Raw genomic sequence first — 19,443 nt, forward strand, 5'->3', positions numbered from 1 at the left:
TGTGAGCAGCTTAGGAACCTCGCTCAGGAATCACTCCTTCCTTAGCTTTCGCTTTCGTTTACTGCGTTTGCTCTGACTTCGATTTGTCTTTGACTGCTCTTTGGATTGTGATTTGGACTCTGATTAACTGTAACACTCAGACTCCTTGACTTCTCTCTCTTTTCATCCCTCAGCTTGGTTGAAAATGTCTGTGCACTCTTTTAAAAAGTGCTCTGATTGTGGGACAAACATCCTGGCACTCGACAGACACTCCTTGTGCCTCCTCTGCCTGGGTGAGGGCCACATCCCTGCTTCCTCCCTTCACTGCATGGCCTTCACTCCGCAGGCAAGGAAGAATAGGGAGATGTGCCTGAGATCCATGCTCTATGCACAGATTTTGAAACCTCCCTCCTCCTCTAGAGCCTATGCCAAGGCTGCCGCCACTAAGGGCAAGCTCTCACCTTTGGCTTCTGGGGTCCCTGCCAAAGCTACTGCTGCCAAAGGCACTACCCCTTTGTCTCCTCCGAGGGTCCCTGCCAAAGCCACTGCATCCGAGGACAAACTCCATATGGATGTCTCTGGGACCCAAACGCGAGACAAACCGAGGTCCACGGACCAGGATGTGGCTGGCCACCCATCCTCATCAAAGAGGAGTAAGTCTTCTGATTCCTCCAAACCAGAGAAAAAGAAGCACAAGTCCCGGGACAAGTCCAAGGACTCATCCCATCACCCCCGGAAAAAGCCCCGTCTTTGCACAGACTCCGACATTGACCATTAGTCTCATACTGATGTGCCAGCCCAGCCTGCTGACACCGACCTAGGCTCGATACCATGTGCCCAACCAGCGCTTCAGACCCAGATGTCTCCTGATCCCGACCCTCAAGCCTGGCTTGAGATGGCCACCTTTTTGCATTTCCTCTCCGACCCCTACCAACTGTTGGAGGGCGAAGAGGAAGCTTCCCCCCTCACCCATGCGGTGATTCCAGACCAACTCTCTCAGGCTTCGGAGGTAATTTACTTCGAGGATGAACAAGACTATGATACGTCCTCTGTCATTCCTGAGCCTCCTAGACGAGATGCCATCTTTGATCAAGCAACAGGCTCTTATTTCCTGCCTCTTGATCCGTCTGATGTTTGTGGTGGCCGGTTCGTCTCAACTTTCCAACCTGTTGAACCTACCCTGCCTCCACCAAGGTCATCTGCTGCATCCATCCCATCTCAGTCTCACCTCTCCTTGGCCTCCCGAGTGGAACCAGTCCGTCCCATGCAATCGACCTCTGCTGTTCCTTGCAAATTTGCCCTTCATTGCCGGTACCGATAGCCTCCCAGGCCCTCTCAGCCCGGACTAGGACTAGATCAGCTTCTGCTGAATCCACAGACCACTCTGTCTCAGACTTCACTCGCCCTCTTCAGCCATGCTTTCTTGCTCTCCTCGAGACTCCTTCTCCCTTGGACGACATTTTCTCCTTCTTGGAGCAGATGATCCGGATGGGCAAGGCCTTGAACATTGAAGTCCTCTATGCGAACTCTCAAGCCCTTGATCCCATTGACGAGAGGGTTCGTGACAAGCTCCCAACTCTGACCTCTATTGCATTCCTGCCATCTGTGTCCAGAATCACAAAGTGTTCTTGGCCCACTCTGGCCATGGCCCAGCCTTCCACCAGGAAATTGGACAATCTCTACCGCATCACGCCCTCGGAAGAGATTTGGCTCTTTGAACACTTTCGCCCGAATCCGGCAATCGTAGAAGCCTCCCAGGTCCGCTCAGCCCCGAAGATGTCTCTGACCCCCAATGACAAAGAGGGTTGTAAGCTTGACACCAAGGCACAGAAGTCCTACGCCGCTGCAGTCTTGGATCTCAAAATCCAAAACTACTCAGCATGCATGGCTGCCTACCAACAGCAGATTTGGGAAAAAGCTCTTCCCCTCTATGAAGACCTCTCTGAGGACAAGAGAGGGACGGCCATGGCCATCCATGCAGAGGCCCATGCATTGGCCTCACACCAGATTTCAGTGGCCCGACACTGCTGACTGTGCCTCCCGACAGCTTTCAGATGCCTTGGCCCTCCGATGTCATGCCTGGCTAAGGTCTTCGGATCTAACACCTCAGGCTAAACAGGTTTAAACAGAGGCTGAATGGCCATCTGTCGGAGATGCTTTGATTTGGATTTCCTGCATGGCAGGGGGTTGGGCTGGATGACCCTTGCGGTCTCTTCCAACTCTGTGATTCTATGATTCTAGGTTACTGAAGAGCTCCCCTTCGACGCCATGGGATTCTTCCATAAGGAGACTGATGAAAAGCTGGACTTTAAAAACAAAATGAAGAACACTACCCGTAAATACAGTATGTCTTCTTCCTCCACTTCTCGCCCTCCTTTCTCTCAACGTCGCTTGGGATGGCAAAGACCCCCTACCCCCCCCCCCCAACCAGGGTAGAACCAACCAGTCCTCAGACTACCAACAACAGCGCTCCCCCTCAACAACAGGGAAAGCACCAGCAAAAACAAAAGTACAAACAACCCTTCCATAAGAAGGATCCAGAACAAGGCAAACACCGCTTCTAAAGTTCCCCAGCACACTTTGTTTTGTCAACCCCCTTTGAGGATCGTTTGGGCCACTTCCACCATGCTTGGGCCTCCATAACGTCTGACTCCTGGGTGCTCTCCATCGTCTGTTGGGGTTATGCCCTGGAGCTTCAATCTTCACCCCCAAGGGGTATCATTTTCACACCCCTCCAGACACCCTTCTCAACGAAGTGCACTCCTTGCTTCAAAAAGGGGCCATCGAGCCCGTCCCCAAGCGGTATCCTTCTCACTACCCCCCCCCCCCCCGACACCCTTCTTTGTGAAATGTGCTCAAAACATCATTGTCTTTCCTTACTTAGATTACTGGTTGTTCGTGGCCCCGTCCAGACAGATGCTCCTCTCCCATCTCGACTCGGCACTCTCTCTTCCATCATTTGTGACTCATGATCAACAAAGAAAAGTCCACCCTCTGCACAAACCAGTGGGTGTGCTTCATAGGGGGGACCTTGGATTCCACGACCTGCAGAGCGTACCTCCCTCATGACAGGTTCCTCAATCTCAGGTCTGCAATCCGTCGTTGCCTTGCCTCCCGGCGCATCACTGCCCGAACAGCTCAGGTGGCCCACGGCCATATGGCATCCAGCACATATGTCATGCCATGGGCCCACCTCCGCATGCGTCCCTTGCAGTCATGGCTCCTCTCGGTCTTCAACCCTGCCTTCGATGACCCATGTAAGTGGCTCACCGCGCCAAGGCCTGTTGCCCACTCTCTCCACTGGTGGCTCAACCCACACAATGTTTGGGTGGGCATTCCCTTCCTGCCGCCACAACCTCAGTCCTCACTGACCACCAATGCCTCAAACACGGGCTGGGGAGCCCATTTCAACGAACTCTGTCCACGGCAGAAGGTCTCCAAAAGAGCGCCAGCTTCACATCAATGCACTCGAGATGCTAGCAGTTCAAAAGGCACTCAAGGGCTTCAAACCCTCCTTGCAGAACCAGGTCGTCCTCCTCCTCAATGACAACACGACTGTGATGTATTACATCAACAAGCAGGGCGGTACCAGGTTGGCCACCCTCCTTGGCCTTACTCTTCGAATCTGTAACTGGTGTATCCGGAGACAGATCACCTTGCAGGCCATACATCTCCTGGGAAAGGAGAACAAGCTTGCAGACAAACTGAGCAGAGCTCCAGACTCTTGTCACAAGTGGCAACTAAACCCTCAAGTCGCTCTCCGCCTGTTTTCTCTATGGGGAACCCCAGACGTCGACCTTTTTGCCTCCCATCTCAACGCTCAGTGTGACCACTTCTGCTCCAGGATCCCTTCACCTCAATCCCGAGGGGATGCCTTCCTCTTCCAGTGGTCCGGCAAAATGTTCTACGCCTTTCCCCCACTTCCTCTAATCACCAGAGTGGTAGCAAAGCTATGCACAGACAGATCAGATGTGATCCTGATCACTCCTTGGTGACAGAGACATCGTGGCTTGCCCTGCTTCTCCACCTCTCCTAGAACCATTTCTGGCCTCTTCCTCTCTGTCCCGACCTTCTCATTCTTCACAACTGTCGGGTTCGCCACCCCAACATGGACACTCTCCATCTCGTGGCGTGGAAGATCCGGCCTTGACCTGACTCTCAGTACCGGTCCAAGAAATAATTTTGGCTTCCCGAAAGCCTTCCACTCAATGCTCCTACGCCCTCAAATGGGCTAAATTTTTTACTTTTCTGTCCTCAGTGGGACTCACCTCTTTGGAGGTCACAGTCTCTGTTGTTGTGGACTTTCTCCACCAGCTCTCAGCATCTGGATTTTCTATCTCATCCTTAAAATTCTACCTTGTGACCATTTGTGCACAATTTCAATTCTCTGGCCGCCCATCCTTCTTCACTGACCCGCTGATGAAGAGCTTTTTCAAGGGCTTTGCCAACCTGAAACCACCGGCAGTGATCTCTACCCCCGCTTGGGACCTCCAGCTTGTCTTGGCAACTCTTGCTACCTCACTCTTTGAACCTCTGGCTCCTCACCTGGAAGACAGCCTTCTTGGTAACCATCACCTCAGCATGCTGTGCCAGTGAACTCTGTGCCTTTCGTATGGACTCCCCATACTTGAAATTTTTCAAGGACAAGGTCGTCCTCCGTCTGGACATTTCCTTTCTACCAAAGGTTGTGTCCATCTTTCATCTTAATCAAAATATTGTTCTCCCAACGCTAGCCCTGAACCCGACCACCGACACCGAGCGCAGACTCCACTCCCTTGATGTCAGGTGGGTGCTAGCCTTTTACCTTGACAGGACTGCGTACTCTCGTCATTCTCCCAGACTCTTTGCTATTCAATCCCCAAAATGGGGCTTCCAGTCACACCTCAACGTTTCTCCAAATGGGTGACTGCCGCAATCCTCCTCTCTTATGAGATTTGTGGGAAGACTCCGCCTGCTTGAATTTGAGCCCAGGGTGTTAGCGTCATCTTCAGCCTTCTTCTCCGGAATTCCCTTGGAGCACATTTGCAAGGCTGCGGTGTGGTCACAACCTCTGACCTTTATCAAGCACTACAAACTTGATACCAGACACCAACGTGAAGCAGCCTTTGGCAGATCTGTTCTCCTTTCCGGAATGCACGAAAGGTTAGTTGGCACCTGTCGAATAATGACACTCACACTGTTTTTCTGGTTTTATAATTGTTTATTGCCAGGACGCTCCCTCCTCCACACAAGGGAAAGCTTGCCAGTCTAACCCATTTGTGTGCTTCGCAGAGACCATGAAGAAGAAGGACAGGTTGCTTACCTGTAACTGTAGTTCTTCGAGTGGTCATCTGCGAATCCACACAAATTCCTCCCATCCACCCCTCTGTCGTGTCCTTCTCTCTTCCTTGTCTGCTCTTACGGTGGACCCTTTGGAACTGAGAAAGGGCGGGAAGACATCTTGCCTATATAGAGGGTGGGCGGAGCTACTGCCAAAAAGTCTTCCCTAGCGATTCCAGTAGGATCCGGAAATGCTGTGCAGGCGCAGAATAACCCATTTGTGTGGATTCGCAGATGACCACTCAAAGAACTACAGTTACAGGTAAGCAACTTGTCCTTATCTCCCAAACAAATAGTGACGCCTGTTATTTAAGTCTTTTTAATAAAAGTCAGTTTCCATGTGTGATGGAGTTGTTATGATTATGATTATGATTAAACTTTATTTATATAGCACTGTAGATTTAAACAGTTACTGGGCAGACATGGTTTCCTGACAGCCAATCACAGCTCGGGCTGACTATGAGGGAGGGGCTGCTGGGGAAGGTGTAGATAGAACAGGCAGGAATGAGTGACTGTGAATGGAATTCAGGGGAGTGGGAGTCACTTAAGTGGGAGATAAGGAGAGAGTTGAAGGGAATTGAGTTGAGCGGAGGATACTGAATGGGAGAGAAAGTGCATTGGAGATTTTAAAGAGGAAACTGTGAAATGCCTGCAAATGTTATATTGTTGCAACCATACCACTTTTAAACTATTCTACCTAAGCTACATTCGTGCTAAATGTTATTCAGTAAAGGCAATGTTAATCTGTTAAAATAGAAGCCTCTGCCTAAATGAATTCTAAACCATATAGGCACATATGCTATCTAAGATATTAAACACGCCATCTAAGATATTAAATCTGTAAGAGGAAGACACTTGGGACCCTAGCCCTCATACATTTAGGGAAAGTGTATTAAGGGTGGATGCTGGGCGGGTGTCATTGACGAGGGGCCTTCAATACCTTAAGAAGTAAAAGGTAACCTCAAGGCATAGAAAGAAGGAGCTCACATCAACACCCATGTTGTGCTTCAGGCTTGGATGGATGTTTTCTAGATACTGCTGAAAATCTGTGATTGTTTAATCCTTGTTGTGGTTGTGGTGGTGTGCCTTCAAGTCATTTCTGATTTATGGTTGACCCTAAGGTGAACCTGTCATGGGATTTTCTGGGGCTGAGTAGATGTGGCTCACTCAGGGTCACCCAATGGGTTTCCCTGGCTGTGGTGGGAATCAAACCCCCATCTCCAGAGACCTAGTCCTATGCCCAAACCACTACACCACTCCGGCTCTCATTTAATCCTTAGATTTTATGGAAAGAAAGTGAATCATGTATGTTGCATACTCATATTTGCATTCATTCTTCTTTAGCTTTGTGACTGTTGTAGCCTGTTTTACAAAAACAGAGCTCCTACCTGTTGTTGTTTTTGTTGTTGTTGTGTGCCTCCAGGTCAAGGTATCTGTACAAGTTAGGCATTTGGGCAAAAAATCAAGATGTGCTCTTGCTGAGAGAGGTGAAAATAATCCAATCCAGGCATCACCGTAAACTGACAATCTTTATCTTCATTTAACAACACTTGACCAAATATGGTTTAATCAGAGTATTTTCTTTTACAAGGAAGATGTGCTGCAGCTTTTAGTGGCATAAGGGAAGAAAGTCCAATGAATTTTTCCTTGGGCAGAACTCTGGTAATACTGCTTCAAGTAGTATGTTGATCGTTCTTTGGTGGGAGCATTTTGAGCAAGTATTTCTTTCCCCTCTCTATCTGTTCTGCCATCTACAGTATAGTGGAGTGAGTGGTCTACTTCATATATTGTTTCAAAGCAATTAATAAAAAATATTCTGTAAAATATTTGCAAAATACCTTGGATGTGGCTGTATTTCACTTACAGTGGAACATACTTTCCAAATAAAGTCCAAGCTAGTGAAAAGAAAAATACCAAGTTGTTTTGCAGGCAAGATACATTCTGGCAGAGCATGTTCTGTTCAAACCATAGAGGAGAAATTAATTTTACCAAGAGGAGAAATCCTTTCCTTTCTTACGTTTTTTACAAACGGATATATATATATATATATATATATATATATATATATATATATTGTTAATAGTGATTTGCATTTGATCTAATGCCCATGGTTTGTGTTTCCCATCTTTCTAGGGGACTGTATGATATTTTTGTAGCACGAGATAGCCAAACTCGCTGTGTAGGCCGCTATGATAACCATGGCAGTTTTGGGGAACTGGCCTTGATGTACAACACTCCAAGAGCTGCAACAATTGTTGCCACAACAGAAGGGGCCCTTTGGGGATTGGTAAGTTTTCTTGGGGGATATTGACTTTCATTTTGCTTGTGTGATGCAGTGTTAAATATTATATGTACCGTATTTTCTGGCGTATAAGACGACCCCCAACTTTTCCAGTTAAAATACAGAGTTTGGGATATACTCGCCGTATAAGACTACCCCTCTTCCAACACACACCAAATAAAAATTTTAAAAATCAGATTTGATTTCAATATGGTAATTTTAATTCAAATGCTTATGACATGCAGGTGCTTAGCAGGAAAACTTGTTGTATGCAAAGCCTGCTTGAATTGGTCAGCTCTCCCTGCTTGCCCAGCCCTCCCTGTCTCCAAGATTTTATTCTACCGTACTTGTACTGCGCCACCCTTCCTGCTTTCATATGGTCGCCACATATGGAGGGGATGCGGCCGTGGCCATTTTGAGCTCCCCCCACCATATGCGGCAACCACAGATTCTCCAGTCCAGCACCCGCCCTATAAGATGACACCTGGCGTATAAGACGACACCCGACTTTTGAGAAGATTTTTCTGGGTTAAAAAGTAGTCTTATACGCCAGAAAATACAGTACTCTTGGGTTCTCTACTTAATACCCACCTTTATGTATAGCATTATGCTAATTCCTGGTTTTGTGTTTTTTATTTATTATATTATTTTCACTTAAACAAGAAATAGGGAACTGGTGTGCTTTCTAGTTTTTCTCAGGTATTTCCTTTACTGCCTCCAATTGTTATGGGAAGGGTTTTTTCCAGGAGGCTTAGAGATGGAAAGGGAAGGATTAGCTCTCTCTATTTGGTCCCTGTCTGTTCTTGTCTTGTGTTGCTGTCTTCTGCTGCAGCTATCACCAACCTCAACTTCAAGTTGAGACCATAATTCCACAGAAATATGATCCTTAACATAAAAAAAAGGTTTCCTACCCCATCTTACAGTTTCCAAGATTGGGACCATACTGAGACTATAGTAATTCACTCATTAGCTTCTCAAACGATGATGATAGAAGCATTATATTATTAGCAGTTCTTAATAATCTTAGGTAGCAGCTTCCTATCTGAACCAGAAGCTGTAGAAACAGTGTGGAGAACGTGTGGTCCTCCAAACGTTGTTGGACTGCAACTCCTAAACATCCCAACCAACATGGCCAGTTTTGTTGTTGTGTAACATTAAGTAATTTCTGACTTGTAGAGATCATAAGGTGACTGTGTCATGAAATTTTCTTGGTAAAGTTTGTTCAGAGGGAGTTTACTGAGGCTGAGAGAGTGTAATTTGTCCAACACCACACAGTGGGATTCCATGGTGAAGCAGGGATTTGAACTCTGATCTCCCAGAGTCCAGCTCTCAAACCACGATACCATGCTTGGCTATCTTACGTTTCTTACATAAAATATTTATTAGGTGGCTCTCTGGAACTTTAGCCTACTCAGCATAAAGTGGTTTGAGAACAGAATGTTCATACGGACTGCTGGCTGAACATTGGGAAAAATATCCTTGAATTTACATGTCTTTTGGGGAAAAATTAACCGTATTTAGCACGTGAACAACAGAATGGTTCGATAGGGTTGTAGTTTTTACATGTTTGGTATCTTTTTTTTAATCTTTCAATGTCAAACTTAGTTATGGAGTATTCTATCCTCTTTCTTTCTTTCTTTCTTTCTTTCTTTCTTTCTTTCTTTCTTTCATATTCTGGCACAAGGGGTTGTTGTTCAAGAATGCTCCCTGGTAGTCCAGATTAGGCCTGTAGGTCTTTTCACCCCAGCAAGTATTAACTATGCTAATTGCTTAAGTCTTTTTAGTGGGCATCTGTATGTGGAGAAACTCTTCTCTGCAAAATGGTGAAAAGAGCTTTGACAGACAATGTTGTTGCTTTTCCTTTGTCATGTTTACAAAATGAGGAACATCTCTTCAAGCACTAATCTGTGATATTGATGCAGCTGCTAATCTCAAGAGAACTTCATAGTTGTCTGCAGTAATTTATCTTGGTTACTGAGGTGTATGACATTTTGTGGATTATATGCACACAGTATTCAACAGGCTTCATGGCATTATCAAATCCATGTGATAGAGTTAAGAACACTTGGTGTACATGCATATTCTTGTGCAGTCTTCAATATGGACTTGGCAGTTTGCCATCCCTTTCCTTGCTCCTCATTGGAAAACAAATATGGGTAAATACTTGATACAAATGTCAATGTAGTATCAGAGAAAGGTAAAAATGGATAAATGACATTTAATTCTAGATAATGTTTCAATTTCAAGATGCTATCTGTTACTCCCTTTTACAATCCACATACTCACTATTTTTAAGACAAAGTGATAAAAATTTAGTCGAGATGTAAGCAGCTCACTTGCTCATGTCTTTGATATGCTTCTTTATTGGGCGTAATTACATTTCCACTTGATTATTTACATCACTTCTAGCTTCTCAGAGATGTGCTCTGTTTCCCCCTTTCTTTTTCATAATATCTTCATCACCTTGGAACAGTTCTCTCAGTTACCATACTTGGTCTCACAGCTCCTTGTAAAAGCCCTGAGGCACTTTTGAATGACATCCCTCTCTGCCTCCCTCATCAAATGCAAAAACCATCAGCAACATTACATGCCTGTGCTGACAAAAATGGGATTTTCTGTAATTCTTGCACATCCAGATATTGCTTCTATTTGCTGTAGTGTACTGTTTGTTTCATCTGGAGAAATTCTATAACCATGTAGGTATCTTCATACTTTCATACTTATTCTTCCATTCTTGTTTTCCACACCATTTCTATTCCCTTCCTTATCTTCTTATTTCTAATTTTGTTTCCTTTCTTTATCCATTCCTTCTTATTTCTTCATTAATTAGCTTTTGTTTTTGAACACCACAAAATTCAGACTAACCTTCCCCCATCTACCCCCTCCCTCCCTCCCTCCTCCTCCTCCTTCCTTCTTTCCTTCCTTCCTTCCCTCCTTGGCTCCTGGGGCGGAGGCTGGAGCTCCCATCAGCTGGAGGGAGCTGGAGCCAGAGCTTGCATCTCGAAGCCCCAGCACCTGGGATGGAGCCTCCAGGCTCTGTGATCCAAGTCCCTGGGGGGCTTGCTAGCCCTCCCTACCCTTTTCTCCACCCACCCACCCACCCATCAGCTCAGTCTCCCTGTACTTTTCTCTGCCTGCCTGCCTGCTGTCCCTGCCTCTCATGGAGATGTTGAGTTCAGCAGAGGGAAGAAGCCCAGGAAGGGGCAGCTGGGGCAAGCGGTGGGGAGGCCTGCAGGGATATGCTGGGAGCAGAAGCCCTTCACTTTCTCCTTTGCTGGACTCTGGTGTCACTGCCACCATGGTCCCTTGTGAGCTTGCTCCCTCTCTTTGTTGCTTTCTTTGCCTAACTGGCCTCTTTGCTTCTTTCTTTGCCTTCACATGTGGAGACACCATGTGCAGTGGAATATAGGATCTCCCTCCCTCCCTCTCACTTTTGCCCCTTCTTGCCTCCTCTGGACAAACCCACAAAAATTAGATTCTTCAGATGTTAAACCTATGAGTGTGAAGGGCTGACTGTATTCTTTTTTTCAAAAAAGCTGGAAGACATTAACTGACTTTCGGCACTAAGTGTTGTGAAAGGAGCTTTCATCTTGAACATATTTCCTCAGATGCACATTTAGTTTTCTAGTTTTAGTCCAAGTAAAGCATTCAGATCAGTTGCTGCTCCTTCTGTTTTGATGTATTTTCACTGTATTTCAAAGGCAAAATTAACTGCTTTCTCCTGTCAGGTTATTATTATTTATTATTATTATAGTTTATTTCTGTAGCGCTGTAAATGTACATAGCACTGTATATACAAATGATAAAATCAATAAAAATGAAATCTGCCAATGGCGTACAATCTACAAAATACATCTAAAACAATAGGTAATAATATAAAATAGAATTGGTTACAATAAGCAGGCAACAAGTTGTTGTATATCACATACTTCCTCCTTACAGTCACATCAAATGCAAGTTTTATAGGCACACTACATGGCAGGAGGCAACATTTTGGGGGTCTCAGAACCCTACTATCAGATTTGTCATTTTCCCAGCGTGTTTATATAACCCATCACAAAGAACAATTTATTCCTGATTTTTGTTAACTCCCTTTGATTATTGACATAGGTCCAAAATGTACTGCAGATAATCCAGTTTGAGATCACTAACTGCCTTGGCTCAGTGCTAGGGAATACTGGGAATTGTAGTTTTTTGTGGCACCAGAACTCTCTGACAGAGAAGGCTAAATGTCTCCCAAAATTACAGTTCCCAGAATTTCCTAGCATTAAGCCAGGGCAGTTAAAGTGGTCTCAAACTTGATTATTTCTGCAGTGTGTTTTGGACCATGAGAATTTCAAGTGCACTCAAGATGAGAAGCATGCTAAAAAACGGTGAGTGTAACAGAGAGGCTACCAATGGAATAGGTGAGGAGCAGTGTATTTTTTAAAAATAGTTACTTGCAAAATGGCTGCCCTTTAACTTAGCCAAAGGCCAGCTGTCATTAAAATAAAACTTGTACTTGTTTGCACAAGACTGTGCTCAGGGGCACTGTGAGGGCTGATTCTTATCCCCACACAAGTGTAGCATTGTATGAGTAAGGGCATGTGTATTTTTTACAAATTCTGTCTTTTAGGAATTAGTCCTCTTGAATATATATTGAGACAAAAATAGTGTTGTGGAGTTTTGAAAGTCACAGATAACATTATTTGTCTGAAAAACAACAGTGAACACTAGCATAAGAATGTGAGTAGGATTTGGGGAAAATTTCAAGCCTGCTTGATCTGTCATATACTATCACCTAGTGGATGCATTAACATGATAGATGCTTATCTGTAGGTAAAAGTGAACATCAGTTACCACTGCTGTGACTGTCCATTATTTTCCCTGCCTTTAGCTGATACATGTAGAAGGTATAAGCTGCTGGGCTCCACATAGTTTGTTGTTGTTGTGTGCCTTTCATGTCATTTCTGACTTAAGGTGACCCTAAGGTGATCCTATCACTGTGTTTTCTTAAAAGATTTTCCTCTGAGGCTGGCAGTGTGTGATTTGCCTAAGGAAGCCAAGTGGGTTTACATGGCTGAGCAGGGACTTCTCCAAGCCATAGTCGAACATCATAGAGGCTCTCTCCCACATAATTTACTGTACAAGGTTATGTTCCAAGAATCCTAGTACTGGCCAGTGGATCCTGATTTGTATAGTTAATTTACGGTGGGCAAAGCTTTCTTGGCAAATTGGTGTGGTAGAATATGTTAGTCCTTTCCTTTTTTAAATTGCTGTAGTTCATTCCTGCATTTCTGGGGAAGGATCAATTAAAGCTAAATTGTCCAGACCTGTAATGCAAGAGCAAAAAATGCAGCAAGGCAGACTAATTGGCGGGGGGGGGGGGGAGAGATAGGGTTTTTTAGAATTTTAACTGTATCTTGTTTTATTGTTGTAATCTGCTTGGATTCCAAGTGATTAAGCAGAATATAAATAAATATTATTATTTATTATTAATTTATTCTGGGCTGACCTTTCCATATGTAGCCGCCTAGTTTGGGGTTTGCCCTTACTCAATGATTCTGAGGCTTTTTATCCTTGTGATCCTCTTTACATCTACATCTGGATGTTGTGTTGTCCCGTTCCTCCCTCCCCCCCCCCCCCCCCGGGCATTCTGCATTCATACAAGCCAGTGCAGTGATGTGGTCCAAGGGCTGGACTGCGACTCCAGAGACCAGCTTGGCCATGAAACCCTCTGGGTGACCTTGAGTAAGTCACATGCTCTCAGCCACAGGGAAGGCAATGACACACCTCTTCTGAACAAATCTTGCCAAAAAAAAAAAAAAAATCCAAGGTAGTTTCGCCTTAGGGTCATCATAAGTTGGAAATGACTTGAAAGCACACCACCACCACAACAACAATGGAAATAACTCCTCCTCCTCAAGGCAGAGGCCTTTCTTGCCCTTCTTGCCTTTCTCTTCCCCTCCAGGAGAAAAACAGTTTGGGAAGTGGAGAAGGAAAAGGAGAGAAGGGATCAGGGCATCCAAATCTCATGTCCCCCTTGAGCAACTCTGCGCCCTACAGTTTGAGAGCCACTGCCCTAGCTGAACAGGGTCTTGCTTACTAAATTCATCCCAGCTTTAAACCAGTTAGGCAGCATTACTTGTCTGAATAAATGTTTGTGAATTCCCAACAGTTGTTGGACTGTTCAGTACAGGCTGAGTCTTCCCTTTTCTAAAATGCTTGGGAGCAAAAAGTGCTTTGGATTTCACAGTTTTTTGGGGTTTTGGAATATTTACCTATGCATAATGAGATACCTTGGAGATGCAGTCAAAGTCTTAATATGAATTCATTTATGTTTCATATATATACCTTATACATGTAGTTTGAAGGTAATTTTATACACAATATTTTTAATGCTTTAATGTATAAAGCAAAATTTGGTACATTGAACCATTAGAAAGCACAGGTGTCACTATCTCAGCCACCCATGTGGACAATTTTGGAATAATTCAGATTTTGGGATTCCAAATAAGGGAGTCTCAACTTGTATTAGTGCAGTGACTAGATTTATGATTATGATTCTTATTGAACGTAATAACTGAAACATAAATCCAGGTTTAAAATAAGTGTTTTCTTTGAGTTGATGTGGTCCTGGTCTGACTAATCCAGATTGAAGTGACCAGAGGTAATAACCTTCCTTTTCATGCTGTTTCTTAAAGGATCGGGTAACATTCAGAAGAATTATCCTCAAAAACAATGCAAAGAAAAGGAAGACGTATGAACTTTTTATTGAGTCAGTACCACTTCTTAAATCATTGGAGGTAATGTATTTTTTAAAGAAACAATTCACAAAGAATTATCAAACTGGGGTTTTCTGCATTGTACATAATGAGCCTGTAACTTACCTATACAGTCAGCCCTTCTTATACACGGATTTGTTATACACGGATTCAAGCATACACGGTTTGAAAATGTTCCAAAAAAGTATAAATTTCAAGTAACAAACCTTGATTTTCCATTTTTTATAAGGGACACCGTTTTGCTCTGCCATTATATTTAATGGGAGTTGAGCATACACTGATTTTGTTATACACGGGGGAGCTTGGAACCAAACACCAGCATATAACAAGGGTCCACTGTAATAGCACCTTCTGTAAAAATTCTAGGTTGGCCCTCTGTATCCATAGATTCTTTATTCATTGAGTCAAGCACTCATGGTTTGATTGAAAATAGATACACAGACACACACACGTGCACACACCAACAAGGAAAACCATTTTACTATGGCATTGTATTTAATGGGAGTTGAGCATCTACGGATTTTGATACCCTTGAGGAGTCCTGGAACCAGACCCTATTGGATACCAAGGGCCCATTGTACATTAGGCGTTTTAGACTAGACTTGCCACTAGGTTGGATACTATTTTCCAGGTAAGTACCTGAGCAACAAACTGCTATGGACACTTGGTGTGGGGTAATTGCTTTCTTGTGTTATGGGACTCTAGTGGGAAAGGGTGAACCATATATAGAGCTACCTGGTTGTTGTCTAATCTGAATATATGACAGCACTGATCAATAGCTAGCTAATGGATACCTGTATTAAGGAACACTTACTAGTGTTCGGTGTCTAGTTCAGTAAAAATGAAGACAGAGAGTTGCCTATTAGCCTGATATGGCACTGCTAAGACTGCCATAACTGCTTCTCTTTGGCCTCCAGCTTTTAACAAAGCAACTGATAGGCATGAGTTGCTGTCTTTAGATTTGAGAGGAATGGAGAAATACCATCTCCTCTTCCACTTCCTTTTGCTAGCAGATCTAAGTGAAGGGCTGGAATAAGAATTGGGTTGGAAATAAATCATGGGTGGGTAGCCAGACAGTCCCTCAATAATAAACTATGGGGCCATTTGGGATATACCGTATTTTCCGGCATATAAGATGACTTTTTACCCCTGTCTTATACGTGTTTGGCAGCCTCCACAGAGACAGGAGAATAGCATAGCCACCTCTCCTTCTCCGGGAGGGGGGGTCCTTGCGGGTTCCTGTCCCAGCAGGCACTGCGGCTGGGCTCTCTTTCTTGCCACCATTGCTGGTTTCGGGGGCTGGAAGCCAGAAAAGCTGGCAGAGAAGCGGCTCCAAAGCTGGTCCGGCAGGAGAGGGATGGTCGGGCCGAGAGAAAGAGCCGGTCCATTATGCCTCACTGCCGCCGCTGCTGCCCGGGATACTCTGCTCCAGCGGCTTCTTTCTGGTGCCCTTTTTGGCTGGACTGCAGGAGGCCCTACTGCCACTTGCGACACCCGCCTTCCAGGCCCCCACAGAGGCCCCCTCAAGCTGGCATGTGTGGGCACCAGACCCCCTTAATTCGGCCTATAGTAGGCCAGGGCGCTGGGGTCGTCTTATACGCCCAGTCATCTTATACGCCGTAAAATAATTATGAGTTATTGGAATACCCCTAGCATACAAAAGAAAACAATGGTTTGCATTTATCTGCATAAATATTTCTGTTTGTTTTTATAGAAATATTCAAGACAGAACATTCAAGACAGGTGTAATTCATTTTCTCTTTCTGTTGCAGCCATCGGAGCGAATGAAAATTGTTGATGTAATAGGGGAGAAGACATATCAAGATGGAGAACGTATCATTTCTCAGGTATGTAGACACAGTGTGTCTGTAACACAGGTGGTTGTGTTCAACTGTTGTTCCCCATTGCTGTTACTATTGATTTATAAATACAGATAAATTTAGGATAGTTCAGATCCGAGGGTGGAATTCATGTCTGCATTGATAGCCTTGTGGTGTATGCTGTCCCATATCTATCTCAGAACTGACAGAACTTCCACACACACGTGAGAGGAGCACATTCGTAGGAGTAGTTCACAAAAACTGGAACTCTCTTCCCAAGAAATATGTTAGAATATTCGAGCTATTTATTTAACCATATATGCCCATCTCTCCAAAGTCTGAGAGTGCTTTCAATAGTCTCAGACTTTTTAACACAGTCATGGGCTAATTTACATAAATTAATTGTATAAACTATACATGGTTTATAAAATTTAGGAACCATTGCTGGAAGCCTGATGCTTTACATTCAGTTCTTTGGTAAGGATGCTAGAGTATATTGTACAAAAATTGTTTGTCCAAGTTCAAAGGGAATGGACATGGAAAATATCGAAGATGGTTCTTTAAAATACTCTGAGGCGTTTTAAAAGGGATCTGTGGATCCATTGTGTCAAACTATTTTGAAGGGGATACTTTCCAAATCAAAAACATTGTTATCCCACTTGTTATGAGAAGCTTTTTTTTTAATACTTTATTGTTTAAATATTATAAAAAAGTAAAGATTATAAAAAGTAAAGTGAGATTAAACCCTAGAGTGACCTGCATTCTAATCATGACCCATTATTATGTTTCCCTTCTCAGAGCTGTCGTAGTTGTTTTGACATCTTGTACTCAGATTCCATTCAGCCCAATCCTATTCCCTCTGTGTTGTTGCCTGTCTTTTCTAGCAACTACATTAGAAAATTACATAGTTCTGGTTTTGGAGTGTTTTAATAGATTTAAGAGCATTAGTAGATTCTTAAAATTTTTCAAAATATTTCTTGTCTTCACAGGGTGATAAGGCAGACAGCTTTTACATTGTAGAGTCGGGTGAAGTAAAAATCTTGATTAAAAGCAAGGTGAGTTCAAATATGTTTTTGGTAATAATTGGTTAGGATTTAGGACAGGATATATCAAGAAGAATAACCAATTAAGAAAACAAACAGCAGGCATTTTCCAGAATTACACTGAAGTAAGGGATCCCTATTGTATCCTACAGCACAGGAAACAGCTTTGTAACCACGGTCACACTATACACACTACAATGCCCCTACTCATGTTTCAGGACAAAGGGAAATCAATTAACAAAATATTTAAGTATAATTAACTAAATCTAGCAGAATATCATCTAGTGACAACCGCAGTGAGTCCTTCACAAAGTTGTCCAAGCAGAATGTATGATTGGCTTAACAGAATTCCTGGACTGGTCACAAATGTCCCAAACTAATGTCACAAAAAATAAAGGTTATTCCCTTTATTATCCACCAAGTCTTCATCTGGATCCTTAGAGTTTTGGGTCCTCAGAAAGTAAAGCTTCTGATCCAGCAAAGATGAGAATTTGCAGTCTTATTCTGTCAGAAGACAGAAAAGCACAGTTCTCAAAAGAAACTAGTGTTGTGTTTCTTGTTTAAAAATGAACATCATGATATCCACTTTAATCTTTTTGACTCAGAATTTACTGGGACAAAACGCCTAACAATGGTTTGATCCTTCCCAAGTATACTATACTCCAAGACATAACAAACCTCTGAGGTGCACTCTGTGACTGTAAGCAGGCAACTGTTTCTTGAGATGACTGAATACTTTAGATTGTTAGAATCAAAATATATTTTTTATAACCACATTGTTGTGTGATACCTGCACAAACATTAATCTTGGATTTGAAGGATTAAATAAGAGCTAACTATGGTTAATATTAGTGCAAGTGTAACATTATCCTATGCTGACAAGATGAGAGAGAGAATTCATACAGCAGAGAGGAGGAGGCAGAAGGGTGCTTGGGTGCCTGCTTGTATCACTGCTAGCCTGTGTTACACATAAATCATCTCATATACTAGCAGTCAGGGTCAATCATGACTACCCCAGCAAAGTACATAGTGAGAGCCACCACCACAGACAGTGTAGTATTTCTTGTCCTTAATCTTGCCACTTGCAGGTGTGAAATCGAGAGTAGGGTATCCTCAGGGGCACAGTAGTGTTTGAGTGAGGAAATTTTTAATATAATCATATGTCTGCAAGCAAGGACCATTCCAAGTGTTGTATTTCTTATGCAGACTGTCACTGGCAAGGATGCAAACCAGGAGGTGGAGATTGCTCGGTGTCAAAAAGGACAGTATTTTGGAGAACTTGCACTTGTTACCAACAAACCCAGAGCAGCCTCTGCCTATGCAGTTGGGGAGGTCAAATGTCTAGGTAAGGACTCCTTCTCTGTTCTACTATGTTTTCCTTCTGATCAAATACTGTCAAATGTGGGCTTAGTTTGTTCATTTACTTGCTTCTCTTCCACTCTGGATCTTTATTCAGTCAAGAAAGGAGCTTCAGCTGCACTGTGAAAAAGCCAATTGCCATTTATCCTCCCTATCTTGAATTTATGGTTTGAATTTGTTACATGGTTAGAATATTAGTACCCTTCATTCCATAGTATAGGTCTTACTTCATGCCAGTTTTAGCAGTATGCATTCTGAAACATGCTAGTGGCTCATAAACTGTTGGGAGTATGAAAATGGAATATTTTTATTTTGTGGCTGCCGTATCTGGAAAAGTACATTGATAACACAACAGCATGCCTTGCCATCCGTAAAGGGCCAGAAGTCGAAAAACTAAGTACTATGTGGCTCTTCTAAACTTCATGTTTGGGTTGAATACTGTTATAGCTATAATTAATTTCAACTGGGTTTTTTCAACTTACTCTTCCAGTCTTGGGTTAGTGACTATATTCTTGCACAAAATAGAAGGGTGGTTTAATAGTGGTGGAAGACAATTTTGCAAAACTATCTGACTGAAAACCTCTAGAATTCTTTGCTTGTGATGTTAGGCAGGGTTACCTCAGAATGACAAATAACAGGAAATTTGATTATTTGCTGAAAATGAAGTGAATTCTCCTAGGATTCAAATTAAGACAAAAGAGATTCTACTTAAACATTGGCAATAACTTATTCACTATAAGAGTTGTTCGATGGTGAAACAGATTGCCTCAGTCCAAGTTAGTATGATGCTTGAGCAGCGATGAGAGATGCTGAGATCTAACAGTAGTTGGCAGTTCTCCTGGTTACAGACACCTGTACTAAGCCAAGAAATACTTCTG

At 43.4% G+C, this 19,443-nt stretch overlaps 1 protein-coding gene across 1 annotated transcript in view; it reads left to right on the forward strand.

The window, feature by feature from the left end:
- LOC149321262 (cAMP-dependent protein kinase type II-alpha regulatory subunit-like) overlaps window positions 1-19,443 on the forward strand; it is a 104,206-nt gene that overhangs the window by 79,122 nt on the left and 5,641 nt on the right. Inside the window, exons 6-10 of the mRNA XM_089518506.1 lie at window positions 7,432-7,585; window positions 14,263-14,364; window positions 16,116-16,190; window positions 17,153-17,218; window positions 18,413-18,551. Coding sequence (XP_089374632.1) covers window positions 7,432-7,585; window positions 14,263-14,364; window positions 16,116-16,190; window positions 17,153-17,218; window positions 18,413-18,551 — 536 coding nt within the window. The remainder of the gene's footprint in view (window positions 1-7,431; window positions 7,586-14,262; window positions 14,365-16,115; window positions 16,191-17,152; window positions 17,219-18,412; window positions 18,552-19,443) is intronic.

Source organism: Sceloporus occidentalis, unplaced genomic scaffold (genome assembly GCF_023333645.1).
Source record: "Sceloporus occidentalis isolate IW3139 unplaced genomic scaffold, rSceOcc1.0.p SCAF_1, whole genome shotgun sequence".
Taxonomy (NCBI): Eukaryota; Metazoa; Chordata; class Lepidosauria; order Squamata; family Phrynosomatidae; genus Sceloporus; species Sceloporus occidentalis.